This window comes from Ciconia boyciana, chromosome 7, assembly GCF_034638445.1.
Source record: "Ciconia boyciana chromosome 7, ASM3463844v1, whole genome shotgun sequence".
NCBI classification, from domain to species: domain Eukaryota; kingdom Metazoa; phylum Chordata; class Aves; order Ciconiiformes; family Ciconiidae; genus Ciconia; species Ciconia boyciana.
In genome coordinates, this window is record NC_132940.1 from 39,984,808 (window position 1) to 40,007,138 (window position 22,331).

At 41.9% G+C, this 22,331-nt stretch overlaps 1 protein-coding gene across 1 annotated transcript; it reads right to left on the reverse strand.

Moving 5' to 3' along the window:
- Positions 1 to 153: 153 nt before the first annotated feature.
- Positions 154 to 19,921, reverse strand: MSL2 (MSL complex subunit 2). Its single transcript, XM_072867669.1, has 2 exons — positions 19,072 to 19,921; positions 154 to 4,275 (listed from the first exon to the last, which is right to left on the reverse strand). Exons 1-2 carry the CDS (start codon positions 19,211 to 19,213, stop codon positions 2,678 to 2,680), a joined length of 1,740 nt encoding a protein of 579 aa, XP_072723770.1. The 5' UTR covers positions 19,214 to 19,921; the 3' UTR covers positions 154 to 2,677.
- Between the last annotated feature and the right edge of the window lie 2,410 nt (positions 19,922 to 22,331).

Here is a 22,331-nt window from a genome sequence, read left to right on the forward strand (position 1 = left end):
CAAGCCAACCCTAATTTAAACAATTACAGAATTAGTCATCAATGCACCAAGTAGTATTTAGACAATAAGTTCAACATATGCCACACTGATGCCCTTAGCAGTTGCAAAATAGAATTAGAAAACTAACATTTATTAAATCAATTTGAATTTTAATACACATTTCAAGAACGTGGCAGCATAAAAGGAAATGTTTTTAGAAACAACCTGAATCTACCATTTGCAATTTTACATTAACGATCAGGGCTCTCCTGCCGATGGTTCCAGAACACACTTGACCTAAATTCTCCAACTTTTGGTACCATATTTAATGCAGCAGTGAGATAGCAAAGATTCCAAGTACTCCCACATTTCTGGAGCAAAGGTATTATGTATTTAATTTAATGAAAGTCCTAATAAATGTACCATCAACAATCTCAGCAAAACTTAACAGCTCTGCAAAAGCATTCAGAAACAACCCATGCTGTGCAGTTTACTCCCCTTAAATCAGACTCTGGTTTGGCTACTTTTCTTACACGTAGTGGACTAATAAACAGATTTACATCAGTAGGTCACGATCAAACCACCAAATTAGAAAATGGTAGGATCCTTTTGGGTCAACACAAAAATCACATACAAGTTTAACTAAATACATTTTAATAGGACATCGTTAAATCTCATGAGGGCTAAAAAACACAGGTTTTAGGTACCTGGGTTGGCAAATAAAGACAAGAATACTAAGAGCATTTTCCACCATTTACTCATTATCAAAAATATTTTTCAACTCTTCTTGCAAAACAAAAACAAAAAAGTACAGACTGGACACGTACATCACATTTTTCTTCCTATGGCTTTAACCCCCCACCCTACCCACCCCACAAAAAAGACGGGGGGAGAAACAAACCAAAACCAACAAAAAGATCTGACCACATTCACAGAAAATGACACCATGGTACACTACAAAACAAAAGGAGGTGTCATTTGTGTCCAAAGGTTTTTGCTTATTTCTTAGGTGAGGAACTATCATTGTACATGCTTTGTGCCAAATCAAAATACACCTAACGTTAGGTCAGAAAGCGCTGCAGGGTTCATTGGATGAATAAAAGGAAAGATGGAAGCAGTAAAGTAACTCAAAAAATTCACATACTATTTAACATGCTGTTGAAACAGGAATTGCCTTTCAAATTAGAAAGTAATGTTTTGGGTTCTAGTCAGCCCATGTTTAATTTGTGCTGTATCATTCAAAGAGGATAAATTTCTGCTTTCACAAAGTAATCTGACTTTTTTATGAAGCTCTAAATGCAAGACTAAATTCTTCCTCTTGTACTCTTATTTAGGGAATTATGCCGAAATAAACCATTTTTGTATGAAGCTGAATTCCTACAAAGGCGCTTTAATTTTAACTTTCTGAGACAAGCTCTTTGACAACCTTGTGTTATTTTTCCATTTTAGAGCCAGGTTGAAAAGCTCTGACCTTCAAAAGCTACTTTCAACATATTAGCGAAAAATGAGACAGATTGTAGGTGGAGTGAGTTATATAGCTTATTCTGTCTAACAAACATCCGAAATATTTGACGTTAGATAGCAATCGATCCTCTGCCCCAGCTGAAAGATGCCTGTCAGTGAAGAACTACACTCAAGGGGATGGGTCCCAGGTCTATTGTGGTACAAACTTAATAAAACAAACAAACAAACAAAACCCCCCAACAGTGGTAACTGCTGTGGAAGTCTCTGTGTATCCCAGGCACTGATCAGCAGCACAGAGAGGGGAAATCAACCAAGGAGTCTCTCTGTAACCCACAAAATCCCCTCTCTTTTCTAGAAGCAACAGCAGTAAAATCAGCAGGAACTCCAAAAAAAGGCAGGGGGGCAGCAGGGGGAGAGAATGGCGCTAATAAAACTTGAGCCTTCTTTGCGTACAAGCAATTTTCTCACCTCAGCCAAAATAGTCAGTAACATGTCAAACAAGCCGAGATGGCACACAGGGCATAACTGATTGGGAACATGACCTGTGGAATTCTCAAGAAAACAAAAAAATGAATGATTTTGTTAACGGGGACAGTGTATCCGAGTCAGCAGTTTGATGTTCATATGTAACCAACTGATCTTCCTGACCCTTGTCTGCTTTTTGGGCTATTAGCTTTCTCAGTATATTACTAATCTTTTTTATTTTTAAACTGTTCCATAGAGTAGATAATCAATTCTCACAATTGGAAATTATCTACCCTTTTCACACTGTATTCTCCAGCTCAATGCTGCATTTCCTACAGGAATATTAGGTGATTTTTTCTAGTATGGTGACTGCAACTAATTGACAATTACTTTTCTACATCATAATCTAGCACAGTTTAGATGGACTAACTAGATACCACTTTCCTACATTTAAGCAGAAGCTTTGACTGAGCACAAAGCATGACCAAGTACAATGAGGTTAATATATTCCTTGCCAAAGATCTTGTGATAAAATCATTTACATCAGCAACTGATCTCAAACTATGAGGTGCTGTAAGAACTAAAAACAGTTTTAGGGTAACTCCTCCATCATCTGCAACTATTTCCCAGACACTAATACACATAACATAGCAATGAAAAACACTTGATACAAGTGATCTAAACGCAGGAGCTCCAGCAAGTTAAACAGAACCATAGCTGCCTTAAAACTGTAGCAGTTCCCCTACTGATGGCAGGGAAAAAGAAAGATTCAACAGTCATATCTCATGTCTATAGCTTCATCCAAACTTTTATCATCGTGTGTACTGGCAGCTAAAAACGTAGTTACTGGTGACCCTGTCACATTGATTACACTGGTGCTTGTGCTGGCATTGCGCACCGCAATGCTTGTCACATTAATGCCCAAAGTAAGCCTAGTCTGCTCCAAGGCCTTTTCTGGCACTGCAAATGCCTCCAGCTTCTTCTCCCCATTAGCCATGTACGAGTTTTGGCAGCCACGGCATATGCAGTCAAGGCAGGCTTTGCGGTTAGAATAGCAAGGGCAGCGTTGGCCACGGCATGTAAGAACACTTGGATTTTGGGTGGCACGACCACATTTACACCCTTTCTTTTCTTGTGGCTTTTTATACACAGTTTTTGTTGGGCTTCCTGGCATAACGTTACTGCTAGGAACTTTCTCCTTTGCTTTGTCTTTTGTTTTCAGCACCCCTGGTTTGGCTTTTGGGTGAGATTTCTTAGGGGCATGTTCTAAATTCTTTTTCATGCTTTTGTTAGACAGGAGCACAGTTTTACTTATTTTGGGAGTAGTGCCTCCATTAGGTACAGTTGCAATAGGCTGCAAAGACATTTTATTTTCCTGTTTCACTGTTACAGGAGCTGATGCTCCCAATGTTGGGCCACAGATGATGCTGGAAATGGGTAGAGGTTGAACCTTTTCGCTGTCGCTTTCTGATCGAGATCGCTTTCTGTTTAACTTAACTACCTTAGGCGTCGCTGCTGTACAGGAGATTCCGTGAGGAGAAGCATCTGTGGACATGAAAATGTTATGGCTAAGAGGGGGGGGAGAAAGCTGCAGGAAAGGGCCATTAGTCATGTTTGCTTCCAAGCTGGGCTGCAAATTAGAATCACAGACTTCAGTATTCGAAACGGTCTCTAAGCTCCGGAGAACTTCCTCAACACTAAGGAGAAGCGAGCCACCTGGTTTTATATCTTCACTGAAACTGCAGATGTCAATGCCTGTCGTACACAAGTCACTAGTAGAAACTGTATCACACACAGGCTGCAGGCTGCTAGAGATATCTTCAGTTTTTATATACTCTCCAGTACTACAGACATCAATTGTGTTTGCGTGTTCAGGAGAAGGAATATTCACTCCAAGTTTATCTACCGAAAGCCCATTACAATTGGGCAACCCGTTGATAACGGAACCTCTAATATCTATGTTGTGTGTGCTTTCAGGTATTGACGTAAAACTAGCTGGAGGATCAGTTGTGAGTTCTGAGGTTGAAGGTACTGGGGAATGTGTCAAACACAAAGCCAAGGCTGTATCGGAAGATTTTTCTGTCTCTTCATGGAGTGGTGAGCCATCTTTGAGCAAAGCCAAAAGATCTGCAGAACAATCAACTGCTTGGATAATATCTCGTGCCAGTGGAGTTTGCGTTATGTATTCGCAGAGTTTCTTATAGCAGTTCACCAAGATGCTTAGCTGCTTATTCTCCTCAAACTGTTCATAGTCCTTGCACCAGCTACATGACGGTTTCATCATCATCTTCTTGCCTTTACAAGTTTTGCAGACATAATGCTGACATGTGGAGTTGGTAGGAGCAATGGGGTCTTGTAGCAAATTTCCTAAGGAAAAAAGAAAGAGAAAGATTACAATGGACTCAAGGCAGGTTTCCAGGATTAATTTTTTGTACTACCAGAAAAATTGCCTGAAAGCGTTCAGTAAGTCACAAGAAAACATACCATCCAAACAACAGTCTGTAGTAATTTTCACAGCAGCCATATCTGGTTTTAACACAACATTAAAAAAAAAAAAAAGAAAACCATCACACCATAATTTGTTGTGTTGCTGCAGCCTTTAGAAACTCTCAGCTAAAACACTACCAATCCTCTTGTCCTCTTCAGCAGTTTCTTCCATTGAAACTTACAAAACACACAAGATTTCTATAAATTTACAAAAAGTGCAACAATAAACTCCCATGAAGAGCTACTGCAGAGATTTTAATGAAATTAGTGAAAACAGATGGCAACGGAGCAGACGGAAACCCTAAAAGGAACGTAAAAATGATTAGATATCAACCCCAAAAGGAAAGAAGACACGGCAGACTGTTTTACTTTTCTTTTAGCTGGGACTAAAAATAGAGCCTAGCTTTATGACAGTCAATGCCATGAATAAAGCACAAAGTTTTTAATTTTGCAAGCAACAAAAAGTTAAATGGATCCCATGCATTCTTATAAACATTGAATAAAACACCTAGTAATATATTTTAATAAAAATGGGGGGAAAAAAAAAAAGACTATATTGCTCTCTAACAGATTACTCTTGTGCCGAACCAGAAGGTGCAACAAGGCAACTATTAACCTATCCCAGGGAGTGGTGGCTCCCAGTTTTCCAGTTCAGACATGTATCATTGAAATAATACTTAAAATGGCAGTACTGTCATAGCCATGATGCTTAAATACTTCAAAGTGTCAGCAACAGCTCATCTCCTGGGCAGGAGTAAAGAAATCAGAAGAAAGCATTTTCTCCAAGATCTTACTGTTAAGAATAAAAAACTAATAAAAATCAGTTGCTAAAGGAATCAACACACCTGACAGCACAGAAAGTTTCAGACACCCAATACTGACAATCTGGAAGGTTATATCTCCAGATCTCTAAAACTGTAAAAACCTGGAAGATTGTTTTTATTTAGGAACAAACCAAATAGCACATCAGGATAAAATATGAAAGGACAGAGGTAACTGAAATTCTGCATAGAAATAATCCAACTAGTAACTAGATCCAGAGAATTACAGTATTGCTTTGCTATTTCTAGCCATCTCTAGGCCAGAAAGATTCTAACACCTAAATTAAATTTCAGAGTATCTATAGTAATCTACAGCAACAGGTTTCCCCTCCTTTCCAAGCAGCAGATTTTCAGCTTTGATCAGACATTTCTCCCCATAAGGAGCCTTTATTGGATGAGTTACAGCCATCAGGGAATTCTCACCCAGATTTTCCAAAGTGAAAACATGCTGTTATGAACAAATGAATAAAATGAAACAATTTGGGAAGAGAAAGCAAAGCGCATATATTAAAACAGGCCAAGATAAAAAAAAAAAAAAATCTTATAAAATATACAGATATCTTCCCTCATCACTCACTTGCCAAGGAAATTTTAATCACACGAACCTTCCGTAACCAATTCTCATAATACCACTTTGAAGGGATATACTTAACTGGACCTAGTCGAGTGGACTGAGTTACCAACTAAGGAATAAACCCCAACCTTTCCACCTTGTATTACCTTAGTCGAGAACCCAAGCCCTTAGGTAGAAGAACAAGACATACTATACTAACCTTTGGCTGTAGTTGCACTTAAAATATGAAACTCGTCCCTCGCTCTGTAGCTTTTGCCAAAACATTCCACCCCCTTTCCTAACCTAACCCTCCGTACTTTTCACTATTCAAACAACTTTTGGAAATTCAACTTTTTGCATGTGTTTAAATAGGAAATTTGCATTAGCACAGTAATTCTGCAACACTGTTGAATTCCATGAGCAAGCAGACTATCCCATTCTCCCTTTGAAATCTGAATCCCTTGGTACCTCTTTGGGAAAGGGCTGCTCCAGACCTCCCTCTGAGCTGTTTTTCAGTAAGAGTGGCTTGATGTAAACTGGTTTTTGAGCAACAAATAACAAGAGTCAGTGCTGAAGTCATCATTACATAGTATTTTTTTAATACATTGAGAGAAAATATAACTGTTTGGAAAGCTAGCAGGTGGCACACATCTACACAACATCAAATACTGAGAACTGTCATTACAGCGCAACTGGAACAGGGGCTGTAGGGAAACGCGCAGTATTTGAACAAGCTAATTGAAAGCCATGCAGGAGGAACATTGAATAGAAGAGGCTGTAAAATGGAGAAAGGTTCAAAGCACAATTACAGCAATACTTGATGGGAAATGCACTTCACAATCAAAGACTAGGTATTTAACTTTTCTTTGCTAACCTAATGAGGAAGGGCTGACCAAGGAAGGGTGACTCCACAAGACCCCACCATGACAAGACAATTGCAAAACACTCTTCAAGTTAAGCAGTGAAAATTTAAAGCCAACACATGGAACGTGAAGTCACACAATCTAACCTGCAGTCAATTTTTTGTTTTTTAAGTTCCCTTTAAATGACACTATATACACAGCAATCCAGGCAGAGATGTCCACCATGGTCCTAAGATTGGATTTGATTTTGTGAGAAAAGTCCCTAACTCCCATGGGGAAAAACAAAAACAAAGCTTTAAATCACATCAGGTAGTCTCAGAAGTCATGTCCTTAAGCACAAAGAATTCACAAACAACTGTCTATCCCTTCTGGATATTGAGTCTTTCCAACAGGACAGGCAGAAAGCCCTGCTGGGACCAATGCATGGGGCAAACACACCTAACGCTCTTTCATTTAATGCTTTGAGACTTCAGAAGCCATCATAAAACTACAGGCATCCACAGCGCTTCCAGGACCAAAAGCCCACCAACATTAATACCCAATTAAACAAAGCAGTTGGGTGTGCTCCTTGGTCCACCTTTAGCCTCTTTTTGCTACTTATGATGATTAAGTATGAGATATGATGATCAATGCTTTACAGATTATGAAGCACTAAAATACTTCAGAGATGGAACCAAATAAACAATATACCAACTTAACTTTTAATTAGATTTAAAAAAAAAAAGTCATCACCAACTGTGCACTTTATTTCTCCCAAAATAAATCTGGCTGAAACTGTTGAATAGGTATGAATGCTAAAAGAGGATACTGAAAAGTTAAATTTCCAGAAGCTTTGAGGGGAAAAAAAAAAAAAAAAAAAAAAAGACGGACAGACAAGACAAAACACTTTACATGCTCTCACTGAACGGAAGAACAGAAGCAAGAACAGAGCAAGTTCTACTCTTAGTAAATGCCAGGCAACTACACAGGAGAGACATTAGGAATGCCTGAGCTGTGGGAATATTTTCAGCTTGAGCTCATATCTCATTGAATATTAATTCTTCAGTCAAAGCTTCTCTCTTGTATAGGTTGGCACCTGTCACTCTCTTCAGCTTTAGTATCGTTAAGATAAAAAAAGTCAACCATGAAATGCAAATTCACAGACAATTAAGTTTCATTACTTTTAATACTCAGGGAACAGTATTAAGTCAGCAACACTGACCCAGAAAGAGAACACCCAAGCTGCTACCCAGAATCTGGAGGTACTAAGCTCTGGGATGTTCCAAACTGCTGGCTGTACAGGCTCCCAAGGCATAACACTCATTTGATGCTGCAAATTACCAGATCTTCCCAGATTAAGATTATGAACTCCACCATGAAAATAAAGCCAGGAAGGATTCCAAGATGTTACCTAGCCCATCCTCAAACTCCTAAGAATAATCACACTGAGTTAGACCAAAGATCCATCTATCCCAGTCAGCCATCTCACTAGTGGCCAAAAGCAGATGCTTCGGGCATGGAGTAAGAACAAGGCAAGCAAACTCTTAACACTTGCCCAGCTTTTCACCATTATTAGCTGAGATACTTGTCATGGGAGATGGGATGTCCACGTACTCAGCAACCCCCAGATTCTCTCCTTAGGCTTGCCTCATCTCCTAACTATTTAAAATGTAATCAGTCACAACAGGCTTTGACAAAAAGTTCCCTGATCAACTACCCGTTGCACTGAGCATGACCTTTTTGTTTTGAACATTACTCTTACTAGTTTCACTTGACAATCTCTGGTTCTTATGTTGGATGAGGCAACAGTCAATCCCTATCCTCTCCTTCCACACTACTCACAGTTTTACAGACATCTGCCACGTAACCCTCCAAGTTGTCTCTTTTCTGGACTGTACAGAAGTTGTTCCTTATGTTGGATCAGCCTTCCCCTAACTCTTCCACAGTTCTTTTTTGAGATGGGGGACCGCAACTGCAACACTGTAAGATACGGGTGAACCACAGCTTTATACAGTGCCATAATAAAGTTCTCCACTTTATTCTCTATTCCAGTCCTGATTTTTAGCATTTGCTTTGCTTTTTTGATTGATACTCAGTACTGAGCTGATATTCTCATGGAGTTTTCTATTGCAAGGCCAAGATCTCACTTTTGGCTGGTAGCCATTAGTGCTACCCCTTTCTATAAACTTACAAATTTATATAGATCTGCAAGATATAAAAATGGTGGGCTCTGAGAAGTTAATATTTTTCCATGTTTATAATTTAATATTTATCTAAGCAACATTTAATTTGTCTTTTTATTGTGCATTCATTCATGCACATAAGATCCTTCCATGATTACTCCACGCAGGCCTTCATTTTTACTACCCTAAATAGCTTGGTATTACCAAACTTTGCCTTGCCTTTTCTCACCCTTTTGCAAGGGGTATATTAAACACCAAAAGCAAAATCACATTCTTACAAAGCCTCCAATAAAGAGGCTTTCCCTAAACAGCATCAGATCTTAACTATCCTACTTTCAGAAAGGTTTACTGAACATCTACATATGAGCACTTACAATTAATAAGCAGCATATACAGAGGAAATACTTTAATATATTATTTACAAAATATCACAGCTGTCCTGGAAAGGCTGCTACCAGGAGGGAGGTCATTTAAACCACAAGGAATACTTCCTATTGTGTTCCTTAATGAGCATTACTTCACAGCTGCAGGAAGAGGGGAACCATCTGCAAATTGTATCTCAGAGACCAAAGGGAGGAGAAGAATTGGGAATCAAAGCAATTGTTAGGTGTATATATCCTGCAACCGCACTCCAAATGGATGAAATTCACTGAGAAGAAAGACTTGAGTCAAAACAAGCCACCTCCTTCCATTCTCATCTGTCCTCAGCAAAGGCAGAAATATAATGCCCTAGAAACGGGGCTCAACACAAGTAACTCATTTAGTGCCCTTGGAAAAGTCTACTGAAACATAATATATTGATATTTTTTAAAACTCCAAAGTCTTAAGAATGATGTAACTATTAAATCTTAATTTGATGAACTAAACTAGAAAAAATTATTACATCAAATTTTGTTAGAAGTAGAAATAAATGTATCACTGGGGTTAATCTCCAACATTTGTCTGCCAAAACAGAGGCTTTAGTCCTCGATTGCATTTGTATCACCAGAAATCACCCTCGTTTTATAGTGTGCAGCAAGCAATTGGAAAGCTCAACAGCCCAGCCCTCTACTCCTTTCACTCTCGAGCCGACTGAAGCGGCATATCTGCTACACAACGCAAGAGTAGGACTGGCATCCATGAAGACAGTAAGAAGGAAGGTAAGAAGAAAGCTCACCCACACCAGTTAATCTGTTAACATCAAACATTACAATGACTATGATTTCATTTTTAAACCAAGACTACAAAAAGCTTCTGTGAACTTTAGATTCTTGGATTAGAACTTTGGATTAGTCAAATAGAAATTCTACAGCTCTGTGAATTTAGCAAGTTTCAAAAACCAGGAAGCTATAATCAATCTGATGAAGCACACATATACTTCTATGCTACACTTAAAATTAATATATGGCAAGCACCTCAAAGTAATAACGAGAAGCTGGAGATTTAACAGTTAGGCTGCTACACTTTCAGCGTTTTCATTTCTGGATTAAACATGATCTGATTGTTTCTACTAAAATAATTAGCAACAGGCAGCAAGCTCTAACAAATTGCTACATTCAAGCTTCAGAGTTAACCACCTCCCTGAAGGATGGGAGCTAGTTGTCACCGACCAGTGATACCACTTGATAGGCTTTCTGAAGTTCAGCTATCCATCTACCTGCAGCTCAAGCACTTCAGCTGAGGCACCCTCTGAAAGGAAAAGGCTTGCTCCCCCCACCACCTTCCCTGCACTGCTCCCTTCTTCAACCCCACACAGCATCTTTTCATCTAAGAAATTATCAGCTACAACCAACTGAAGAATACGTAGCTCAATGAGGTTTCAAAGCAAAACATGCAAAAGAAAAATATGATAAAAGCAGTAGCATTTTCAGAGTTTGATAAAAAACATAAAAGCACTATTTGCAAAACTATCTAACGATAGTATCTGACAAGCAGGCATATGATAAGTAGTGAAAAGATCTGTTAACCATCTGCAGAAAAATAAAACAAACGTGTAAGATCTGTTTTATATGGGTGAAAGATCTGGATACTTACTAGAAAAGAAGATAACTAAATACACTCAAAACCAGAAAACTTCTAGAGAGGTTAGTGCAAGGGACAACTGCCAAGGACAAGACAACACTGAAAGGTCTCCTTCCACAGATCTCAGCCCTAACATAAACCCCTTCCAAACAGTACACTCAGAATGGTGGGCTTGAACCCTGGTCTGGTTGATACATTTCACAAATATTGCACCAAAGTCAAGAGGCAGATTCACCAGATGGAGGTTTGGTGACAAACTGTCACCTGCCCTGACAAATTGTCCCAGTTAGAAAAACATTTGGCAACTTTTCTCATCACACAGAAACCTACTGGATCACCTGGCAGAGGTGCCGCCCATCACCCAGATATACTACACCCACTTCCCAGCGTTCAGAAAACAAATGAGCATTTGTACTGACCACACTCTCGAGTTGCAGAGGTTGAGAGGCATGAAGACGCAAGATATCTGCAATATTACTAGCACAAAACTTTGAACCCATGTCTACAAAACACGGATTGTAAGTAAGAGGAGTTCACAATGACAACAGTAGAAATGTACTTATCCCTTGAATTTTTTCTGAGACAAGGTTTCATAGAGAGAAATAGTTTTATTCAGCCAAATACTAGAAATATAAATAATTGCCCAAGACTTTCAGCACACAACCCTTTTTCAGATCTGAAACAGTAAGAGTTTCTGTGAACTAAATGACAGTATTTCTTCCTGAAAATACCATCTTGCTCTTAGATCACCACAGCTACAACAACAGTGCCACTAGAATTTGTCCAAAGACATTCACAAGCATCAACAGATTCCTCGTCAGGTGAAACGGAAATATGGGGGACACACAAAAAAGCATTAAAAAAAGACTTATTTAAAAATTTTATCAGATAAAACATTCTGCTGGCTGCTGAATATTTCTGAGCATCTTCCATCAAACAACTATGAAAAATTAGCTACAGAAATTATTACCCTCATATAGGGATGGTCATGACTAAAGAATTAATGATTGTATAACTCTTTGGAAAAACAAAAACTGCACAATTTTTGTCTGAACACCATGGGAACCCAAATTAACCATGATAAGAATACAGTTAGACTATTTTTCTGCATATTTGGAGAAATACAGTCAACCTCTTTAGCTAAAGTTCAAGAAAAAAAACAGAAATATGACAACAAATTGCATTTTAAATGTAGAAGGGACTGCTTTGTTCTCTGACTCCACCCCCTGCATAATAAACAACAAAAGATATTTTACCAAGTCCTATGTCAAAGTTACATTTCTGTTTAAAAGTCTGTGTTTACAAAATCACTGACTGGAAAAATTCTAAATGTATTTTTAACAAACTAGGTGGCAAAGTTCAAACTTTGTAATGAACAGGCTTTAAAAAGACAAATAAATTCATCTTTTTCACCATCCAGTATAAAAATTTCATGTAATGCTGTCTTCCAAAAGTCAAGGTTGCTGTATTTTAAGAGGTTTTAAATGGCAAAGTTAACATTTCTCCTATAAGATTAATGTAACATGTTTCTATGCAGCATAAACACTCAAAAAAGTTAAAACTTGCTTTGAAAGTTATAGATCAAGTTAATTATATTGATCACAAAAACAAAAAAAGTAATGAAAACTATTTTTTTCCCACCAAACAAAACCACTCAGGCCATCAAGATTAACCACGCAATCTTAAAGTAAACTGTGCTCTTCAAGCCCACTGGAGAAGGAGCAAGCCCTGTGCTGTGACTGCAAGGCTCAAGAGACAGAGAATAAGAAACTACACCATTGAAGGACTTCAAAGTGAATTTCTCCGTAAGAGCAGGAAAATCTTTACTATCTGGAAAGCACAGTGCTCAAGAAAGGTTGTGCTCTGCATTATTTCTCACGTCATACACTAGATGCAAAGAATCTTTTCTGGCATCATAAAGAATTCCAACATAATATCCAGCAACTGCTTACACCATATTTAGTCAAACCAATCTGTAAATCATAACATAGTAAGAAAACAAACCAAAGAAATCTATGTTTGAACGCACTATGTCCATAGACCCGGACAACTAAGTTGTCCCAATAAAGATGCCTCTTGGCAACATATTAACTTTTCTTTAAACACTCTGAAATGCAATCAGTTTAATCAATATACTCAGGCGACCATCAAACCCATCCATCATCTCCCATTGCCTCAGTGAGGAAACAGACACTCAAATGACATCAGAACACAATACTGCAATCTTCCCTTTGCAACCTTCTTTTGAAGTCCAGTATCAACCAGCTGTTATGGTGGAAACCACAGTTAACTTCTCTTCCTACTCCTCTTCTCCATTTTGTTCTAAGACAGAGGAGTATTTTTAGTTTAGAAACCAATTTAAATTCAACTGGTAGAACTTTATGTCATCAAAACGTATGCAGTACAATGCAGACAACCTTGAAAAAGCAGTTCTCCCAGAAGTCACACACAGGGTTTAAAAACAGGAAAGGGAAACAGTTAATTTAAGTAAGGAGATTTTAAAAGGAAGATAAATCATCCAACATGTTGTTGGCTAAAAATTGGCGTATTCAGAGACGTGTGAGTGGACATTTTATAGGCAACTGCCCATGCTGGTTATCTCCAAAACACAAAAAAAAAGAATACCTGCAGCAGAAGGTATTTGATAGGTACTCAGTCCCATAGTCCATGCTCCCCAATGGTTGTTTCAGAGATTCTGGTTATTCTGCACATTCTTCAGAAATTCAGAAGTATTTTGGCAACCATTCATGTAATTTTTAAGGGGAAAATAACATGCTTTTAAAAACTACCCATATGTGATAGCTGGACAGTATTTTTCATCATTGAAAATGGAGGAAAGAAGAAAATGTCAATGAAAAAACACCTAAAAAAAGCACCAATCCAGATCACTTTTCAAACATAAAAGACAACTCTGATCTAGCAGCACAGATCATGAATCAGCCTCCACTCTCCTTAATCTAAGGAGAATGGACAAGGAATGAGAGTTCTAGGCTAAACTTTTCCATCACAAAACTTGAATACACTTTTTCACTTTAAAAGTCTGATATCCAGGCTTAACTCACTTAGTCATGGCTCACATCCCAAACAGAAAATCCAGTATCACACATATAATTAAGTTTTATTAGTAGTGGGAATTTGTTTATTCTGCCTTCTTCCATCTCTGTGACTGGTAATCAAATTTTCTAGAAAGTTTAAATCTATTTAGATGTCATCCAACTATCTTCTCTTCTCTGAAGGACGTCACTTAACTGCTGCATGCCTCAGATAGTCTTTTTTTCACTGATGGTATTGAGACAGCTTACTCTAGAGCCATAATTCGCTTGCATTCCACTTCCTTGTGGTGCTTCTTCCCTTAGATATTTGTAGAAATTTTCATATGAAAGTTTAATGAAACTGTAGAGGTCTAATTCACAATTTCACAATGACAAAGTATAGCCTAAAGTAATAAGCTCTACTTCGGATCCATAACGACACCACTGAGTGCTACAGACAAGGGGTCCGGAGGAGGTCACACCACGCATCAGTGAAGGGGAGGAAGCAGTCAGAACTGCAGAAGCAATGGAGAATTAGCTCAGCAAGGGGCAAGGAAGAAGAGGAGGAGCCTTCACAGGTCCAACAACATGGACAAGATGGCACAAAGATGGAAAATTTTACAAAACTCAATATACCACCCACTATGGAGAAATTTCAAACCTAGCTAGCAGAATGAGTTCCATAAGACCCAACTTACATTAATAGTATAAAACTTTAAAAAAATAGGCTAATACTTTTACACAAGAGCCGGATGGAAGTAACATCCCTATACTAATCTTTAAGTAGGAAAACAAAACATCTACAATTTTGGGGGTTTTTTGTAATCCACGCCATTCCGCATGCTTGGGAGTTGCTTCCATAATGCTATGTTACCATTTAGCCTTCAACCCTCTATCTGAAATTATCAAGAGCTATCTCAAAACACTTGACAGGAGCTGTATAAGGTACCAGTCAGTACTGCCATGTTGTTTCTTTGTTCTTTCCCACCCCTTTATCTTCCCTAAGCCACATGTTGTCTCACATCCCCTTACTTACATTACAGGATATTTAAGACAAGAACTATATTCTTACCCTGTATTTCTACAGCACACGCTACAGCTGGGTTCCCAGCCAAATGTAAAGTGTTGTCCTAAAGCCATGCAACCTTTCAAGCACTTTCACATTCTAAATCAGCAATAACAATCTTTTGAACACTTTTAAAATATCTTTCAGAGGTTCCAGGAGGAAGTTTTCCACAGATAAAAAGCTAAGCTGATCTGACTGGCAATCTCATACAAGCATTTTAACTGAATTTCAAAAAAGGCTGTTAATGCTGAAAAGCCAACTGAACCTTGGAATGACTTGCAGTAACCTACACGGTATTTGAAACAGAGAAAGCCACTTTTAAGAAGATTTTTATCCCAATAGGTAGTACTTTTAAAACATAGAATTCTGTTGCATAAATCCTACTAAGCTATTTTTAAATTAAATGTGGTATTAACATGCAATTTAATAATAATCACTTTAGTCCAGAGACTGACACTCAGATTTCACATCCTCAAAGCACATAAGGCACATACCTTCTGTCTAATGCGTACTCAGGAGTAGTTATTTTTAAGTTTTAGAAGCTCTAGGAAATATCATCTTATACATCCCTGTAAAAGGACGATGCATCACCTACAACGCCATCTAGGAAACTACCACGTGATCACACTTAAACCCTAGAAACATACACCGCCGTACCATCAACATAATTTAACCTTCATAACCCATTAGGTAAGACAGAGACCTCATATCCACCTAGAACAGATTTAGTTGACTAATTTACAATGGCATACTGTATTTACATTATGACTTTCTACTGATTGAACTTCATGTGTGCCAATTTGAATCTAGAATCAGAGCTTTAATTAGAATTTCATAATTTCCAAAAACTTCTGCCACCCTTACTATGTCAGCTGGTTTAAAAGACTATCAGATCAAAAGATAATGAGTTGGCTTACGTCTAGTCCATTGAGAAAATAGCGAAAGCACAATAATGTTAGTTGATTTATATAGCTGTCACTAATTTCTTCTAAAAACTATTCTCTAAAATTAAAGGGACAATCTTGACTGCAGAATTAATACTTACAGCATAACAAAGCACTACAGAATGCATTCAGAGAGATTAAACACTGAGGAAAGGCTGATGACATAAGGAGCACTAATTTGGGGAGTAATTTCCCAAGGGAAGTCCTAGAAGTTCTGCCCTTGGGACTTTAACCAAGTGTAGGGGTTTTATGCATTACTGATAATTCATGCAGCACTTCTCCAACAAAGCATGCTTTTTAAACATTTACAGTCAAGACCGCATTCTACTACAATCTGTGCAAGGAAAGTACCAGACACTCAAAGTTCCATGTACACGAACCCATAACCAGATATTTGGATCTCACAGTCTAAACAGACAAATAGAGTAGAAAGAAGAGAGCATCTGAAAAGCTTTTAAGTATTTAAAAAAAAAAACCCACACTGTGAAATTTTGGGTGGTCATAGCACTCACTCTTGTGATCATGACATCTCACAAACTAATCTTTACTTCAGCACTTAAACTTTACTTTTTAAAACACTAAAGTTAAAAAGGTTTTGACAGTTGGATTGGCTTTAAATGACCTTAAATATGCAGAAGGTATAACAGCTCTTAGCACTTGTGTACAAGAGGAAAAAAAGTATTTTAAAAATATCATAGCAAGGTCACAGGGCCAAAGAGGGAAAGAGGCACCAATATTCACCCATGACAGAAGTGGGAGAAAAGAAACACAAAAACCAAACAAGAAAAAGAAGGTCAATTTGCCTTTACCAGTCTGAGATGAAGATTTATGACTGCTGGTCAACACCAGAGTGGACCACGTTGTATCAAGGAGGACCACTCTGCCATGACTAACTGCCTGCAGGTTCAAGAAAGACACTTTACTAACTCTGAAGGACAGAAACTGTATTTTACTGTATGGCTTCACGAAGAGTCTGGTATTTACTGACGCCTCTGCATGCTACCACGCCGCAAACAGAAGCCCAAGATACAAAGAGATAATACTGGGGAATCACTCGTAGACAAAATATTTGAAACAAACAGCGGCTACAATTATCTGAAAGCGAGCCACAGTAGAAAAAAATATAAGCCAAAGCAGTAACCTTAAAATTCAAAGAAAATAAGAGATGAAGAGAGAAAGTGGAACCATCAAGAAGTCGTTTGTAAGTAGGAATATCCATGGAGGCACAAGTCAATAGAAGAAAACAAACTAAAAAGCATGGTTTCTCTACCAAACTGAGAGTGACAGAAAAGCCAAGCAAGAGAAGCTGAAGAGGGGAAAAAATAGCTCAGGAATTTGGGCAGGGACAAATTAAAGATAGACGATTTCAATAGCAGAGTGTAAAAATAAGATTGCAAAAGGCCAAGAAGGGAAGAAGTCAAGGCAAGGAGAACAAAGAACACATTTCAGAAGACCAGTCTTAAAGCAGAGACACCAGATAGCCAGATAGTTAGAAACATGTAGTCCCTATGTAAATAACTTATTAAAAAAAAATCAGAAAAAAATTACCATATTTTTAGGCAAAAGCAGTCTGATGACTGACCAAAAGCAAGAAGAATTTATGGGAAAAAAGCACAGTTAGGGATTGGAATTAACAGGGCCTAAGGTAATAAGCAAGAGATCAAGAGGAGAGGTGCATCAATATTGACATCGGGGTTATGAGAGGAAAAAAAAAAAAAACTTAGACAAATTATTTCAGGAAATGACGATGCAGTGATCCTGGGAACAGGCTCCTTCTTTCCCAGTACAAACAGATCTCTATTTTCTACGACTTTAAGTGGGCGGAGCCAATAGCTACAAGATAGGAAGCATCCAATACTTAGCTGCCTCAACAGTTGAAATCCTGATCTTGTAAATAAATAAAATATTTAACTTTATAAACCCCAGTAATTCAATTAAATCTTAGTGTGACCACACACATTAGTAAAGATAAACACATGCAAACACTCTGTTAGGAAAATACAAACACACACAGGGCCAGGACTTAAAACTACCAGAGGGGAAAAAGGAGAATTAACAAAATTAATCAACTGAGAGGTCTAACAGAGTTCAGACTCCCTCTCCCAACACTGACCAAGGCTTCAAAGGAAAGTTCAAGAAAGGCTGACAGCTTATTCCGGAGCTTCCTACCAGGAACGGACACATGCCCCCCGTTCATAAACACAGCAGAATGCAATTCCTTCCCAATGTTCCCCAGACTGTAGTACTGAAATTCCGGATGTCTGCCTTTGCCCACAAAATAAAGAATGCTCTTTTTTGGGGAGAGGGAGCAGGGAAATCCTAGCAGACTTTCAGCCTATTTGCTTTTTATGGTAATTATTGTTACAGGACAATTACCTGCTATGCACAAAAAAAATAATCCAAACATTGTTTCTGTGTGCTTAAAATTCCTGGCTTTCAATCTGAATTACTTTTTGTTCTTTACATTTCAAGGAGGGGGGGGGGGGGGGGGAAGTAAAAAGTTCTTATTTCCCTGCCTCTATGGTCTGTGTTTTGAGTATCTTTTACCATACTTGCTCTTAATCATCACTTTTTAAAAGCAATTAACTCCACTATACCAGGGTATTCCAATAACCACTAATAACTACCATACCCTTTATGAAATAAAGTTACCATAACAAAGTGTTGCGTTTTGGGCAAAACACACTCTCTCAACAAAAACAACAGAGTATTTTCTGTAGAGCTTGCCAGGCTATTCAATATACAGACCCCTAACGCCCTTCTATCTTTTTGACCCATACTGCCCGCAGACTTCCCCCCCAACTTCGGGTTGTTTTTCGCACGGGGGGGGGGGGGGGGGGGGGAGCGGGTTTAAGCCTAAGAATATGTCCACTCCACCTTTCCCAACTTGCAAAACAATCGCGCCACTGCCCGCGCCCCCCGCCCGCCGCCCCCGCGGGAGAAGCGCGGCCCGCCCACGTGGGCTCCGCCGCCGCCACCGCCCCCCCGGCGGCGAGAGGCTCCGCGGGAGCGGGGGCTCCGCGGCGAAAGGCTGAGAAAAAGTTTCCCGGGCCGCCTTGCGTGAGCCCGGCTCTCGGGGCCGACGGAAAGAGCCCTACCGCGGCACTTCCTCCGGCAGCCGTGCCGGGGCGAAGCCAGCCCGCCGGGGCAGCGCGGCCCCGGGCCGCCCCGCAGCGCCGTGCGGCGAGCCCCGGGGGGGGCTCATTGTGCAGGGAACAAAAGAAAGATCCTCACCGCAAACGCAGCAGGAGAGGGACTGCCTGAAGTAGGGCAGGAGCTTGTTAATCTCTGTAAAGGACTGGGGATCCCCAGGGTCGTAGTTGAGCACCAGGCGGCTCGCTGAAACGTAGAGAGCAGTGGCATTCACCGGGTTCATCGCAGCCGCTCGCACGCCGCCGGCTCCGGGGTGAGAAGAAAGCGCGGCGCCGAGTCCGTGCCGGCCCAGGGGGCAGGTGGCCCCGGGGCGGGGGCAGGCCGGGTGTCACCTTGGTCCGGGGCCACCTGGAGCCGCGCGGCGGCGGCGGCAGCGCGGAGGCCGCGACGGCCCTGTCAGAGGGGCCGCGCTGGCTCCTCCTCCGCCTCCAGCGGGGCCTCGCTCCCGAGCAGCGGCCTCGGCCCGCCCGCAGCCACACAGCGCAGGGAGGCGGCGGCGGCGGCGCTACTCCAGGCTGCGGGCCATGCCGGGCCGCCCTCCCCCGGGCCCTGCTCCTCTCCGAGCGGACGCTTCCTCGGCCGCTGCGGCCCGCGCCTCAGCGGCGGCCCGGCATGGCGGCGGCCGCAGGGAGGAACCGCGAAGCCAGCTCAGGGCGGCGGCGGGCCGGGCCGCGCTGCCCGATCCGGCGGCGGGGGAGGGAGGGAGGCGGATGCACCTGGGCCTCAGCGCGGCCGCATCACCGCGGCGCCGCCGCGGCCTCCTCCGCGGGGCCGGTGGCTCCTGGCTGCGCGGCCACGGGGCGGGCGCCGCTCGCGGGACAGGATCCGCCGCCCGATCCGCGCCGCAATGTCAATAGCAACCGTTAGATCCAACCGTCACTGCGGAGCCATCGCCGCTGCCGTCTAGCGCCCGGCACTGCGCATGCGCGGCCGGGCCGCTGCCCTCCCCGCAGCGGGGGCCCATCCCGCGGCGCGGGGCGGGGGAGCGCAGCGCCCTCTAGCGGGGCCGGGGCGCGCCGCCGCGGGGAGCGGGGCTGCCCTGCCGCCCTCGGCCTGGGCGCGGCGCCGGCCTGAGGGGAGGGCGAGCGCGCGCCGCAACGGTCGCCTCGCCTCAGCGCCGCCGCCACGCCTGCTCCGCGGAGGGCGGGCCGCCGCCGCTCCCTCGCCAGGCGGGCGGAGTCGGTTGACCGGCAGGGCCCCTCCGGCGGGTTGGCTGCCCCGTGCCCCGGGCGCTTTAGGCTTTCCCTCGCGCTCGGGGCCTCCACCTCACGGGCGGCCGTGCCTCTAGAGTGGCCGGGCACGGACACTGCTTCGTGCTCCTGTCATGGCGAGCGCCGCCGCTCACCTCCCAGGCAGAGGAGTCGGACCCCGCCTCTACCGTAAGACATCCTGGGACCTGCAGCCAGGCCTGTCAAATACTTCAGGCTTCCATCTGGGCTTGAGGCTCCGGAGTACCAACTGGCCCCACTTCCACCCAGCATGGAGCAAGTCTGGTGTGTCTGTCTTCAAAGTGAGAGAGCTGCAGGGCTTATGAGGTTCTTAGAAGACCCAGCACAGGAGCAGATGTGGTTTGAATGCTGCTGTGGACATGAGCGGTACACACACGGCTGTATAGACAGAAGTTTGTCACAAGCGCTGCCCATATCTGCGCTCTGGAGACCACAGTGGATCTACAGGCTTGGGGCAGGTATGACTGAGATACGGGCGCAGGAGGGGTTTTTGGCCTCCAGGTTTTAGATCACTGGGGACATATGGCAGGAACTTCTGGTATTTCCACTGTAAGCACCACTGAGGGAAATCACCATTACACACACTTCCAGATTCCGTGTTGCAACGCTGCCAGTGCCATCAAGGCAGCCCCCTGCTTCTCTGTGGCCTTTTGAGGAACTGTCTGATAGAACCTCTCCTTTTTCCCACTTGTCCCTCTTTATGTTCACCTAGAGTTACCCATGTTAAACTAATCAAGGAGTTCCACCTGTATCTTTCTGTTCCTTGTTCTCTTCATGAAAACCCCCAGCTTTCCAGCCCAACTTAAAATAAGTGTGCATACAAAACACAGGAACTTGGGTCTTGAGTCCAAATACACATTTAGCACTTCTGGTCCTCATCAAGCTCATTCCCCACCTGACAGTGTTTTCACACACCCCATGTACAGCCCCTGTGTGTTCACTCGGTGCATCTCCCATATTAACATGTATACCTACAACACCTCCATCTTCCTTTTGACCTCCCAACAAACACTCAGGATGCCATCTCTGGACCGTAACTCCCTGCACACATTCAATCCCTAACCTGACTTCATTTTATGGCACAACATCTTCATTCTCACTCTCAACCTACGTGTATATTGCCTGTAAAATGCCCAATTCCTTCTCCAGCTTACTGCCATAAACATCTTACATGCTGAACCAAGCCAACAAATTGAAATAACATTCAAGCAATTTCCCACCAAGTACACATTCTCATATACACCTCCCTTTACCACATCCTCTGCCAAACTCCAAAGGGTGTCCTGAACACTCTCATCTCAACCCCTCCCAACTGTATCTCACACTGCTCTGGCTGCTGTGCAAGGAACTAACCTGACACCTGACATCCAAAGAGTTTTGTCTAATTTCTGGGATATACTCCTTCAGGGTATTGTGCATCAGCTGGATTCAGCAGTTGTGATCTGTAGCGTTCCAGGACCAAACTTCAGTATCCCCATCCACAGCATTAACCTGCATTATTCTTACATTCCCTGATAGAGCTAAATTAAGGAAGTTTGGATTCCATTTAAGAACAACTGCAATCCTAGCAGGACAGATAATATAAACTCTCTAGAATGGCAAGTAAATCTTACTCTTGAAAATTATGGTAATTATTGAATAATTGAATATGAAATGGCAAGAGCAGTAAGACTGACTAGGTCATACCCTTTTGACCAGAGGAAGCCCGTAGTGCTTTTTTTTTCAGTATTGCTGGCTGATTGTCTGAATTTGACTTTTCTTCTAGTCACCCCTTGAGTTGAGGGTCCACTTTTCTAATAGTGCAGTCCAAGAAGCATATGTAATTTTTCCTACCTCTGTTGATTGTTTCTTCTAGTCTGCTAGCATCACTATTCTGGAGAATGAGTCCCGCTATCCAAACAGATTGGGTTAGGTCCTCAGCTGTTTGTGATCACTAGGACAAATAGAGTGGTAAGACTAAATATTAGGGTCTTGAGTGCACCAACAGGCTCTGCAACCTCTTGCCCCTGCCCTCAGGGGTTTGGCTGCCTGCCCGTGCATCAGCCCAGCTCTGATGTAGTGCAGCTGTGTGACCTTGGATCAGGCTGCTGAGAAATAGCCAAGCTGTGAGAA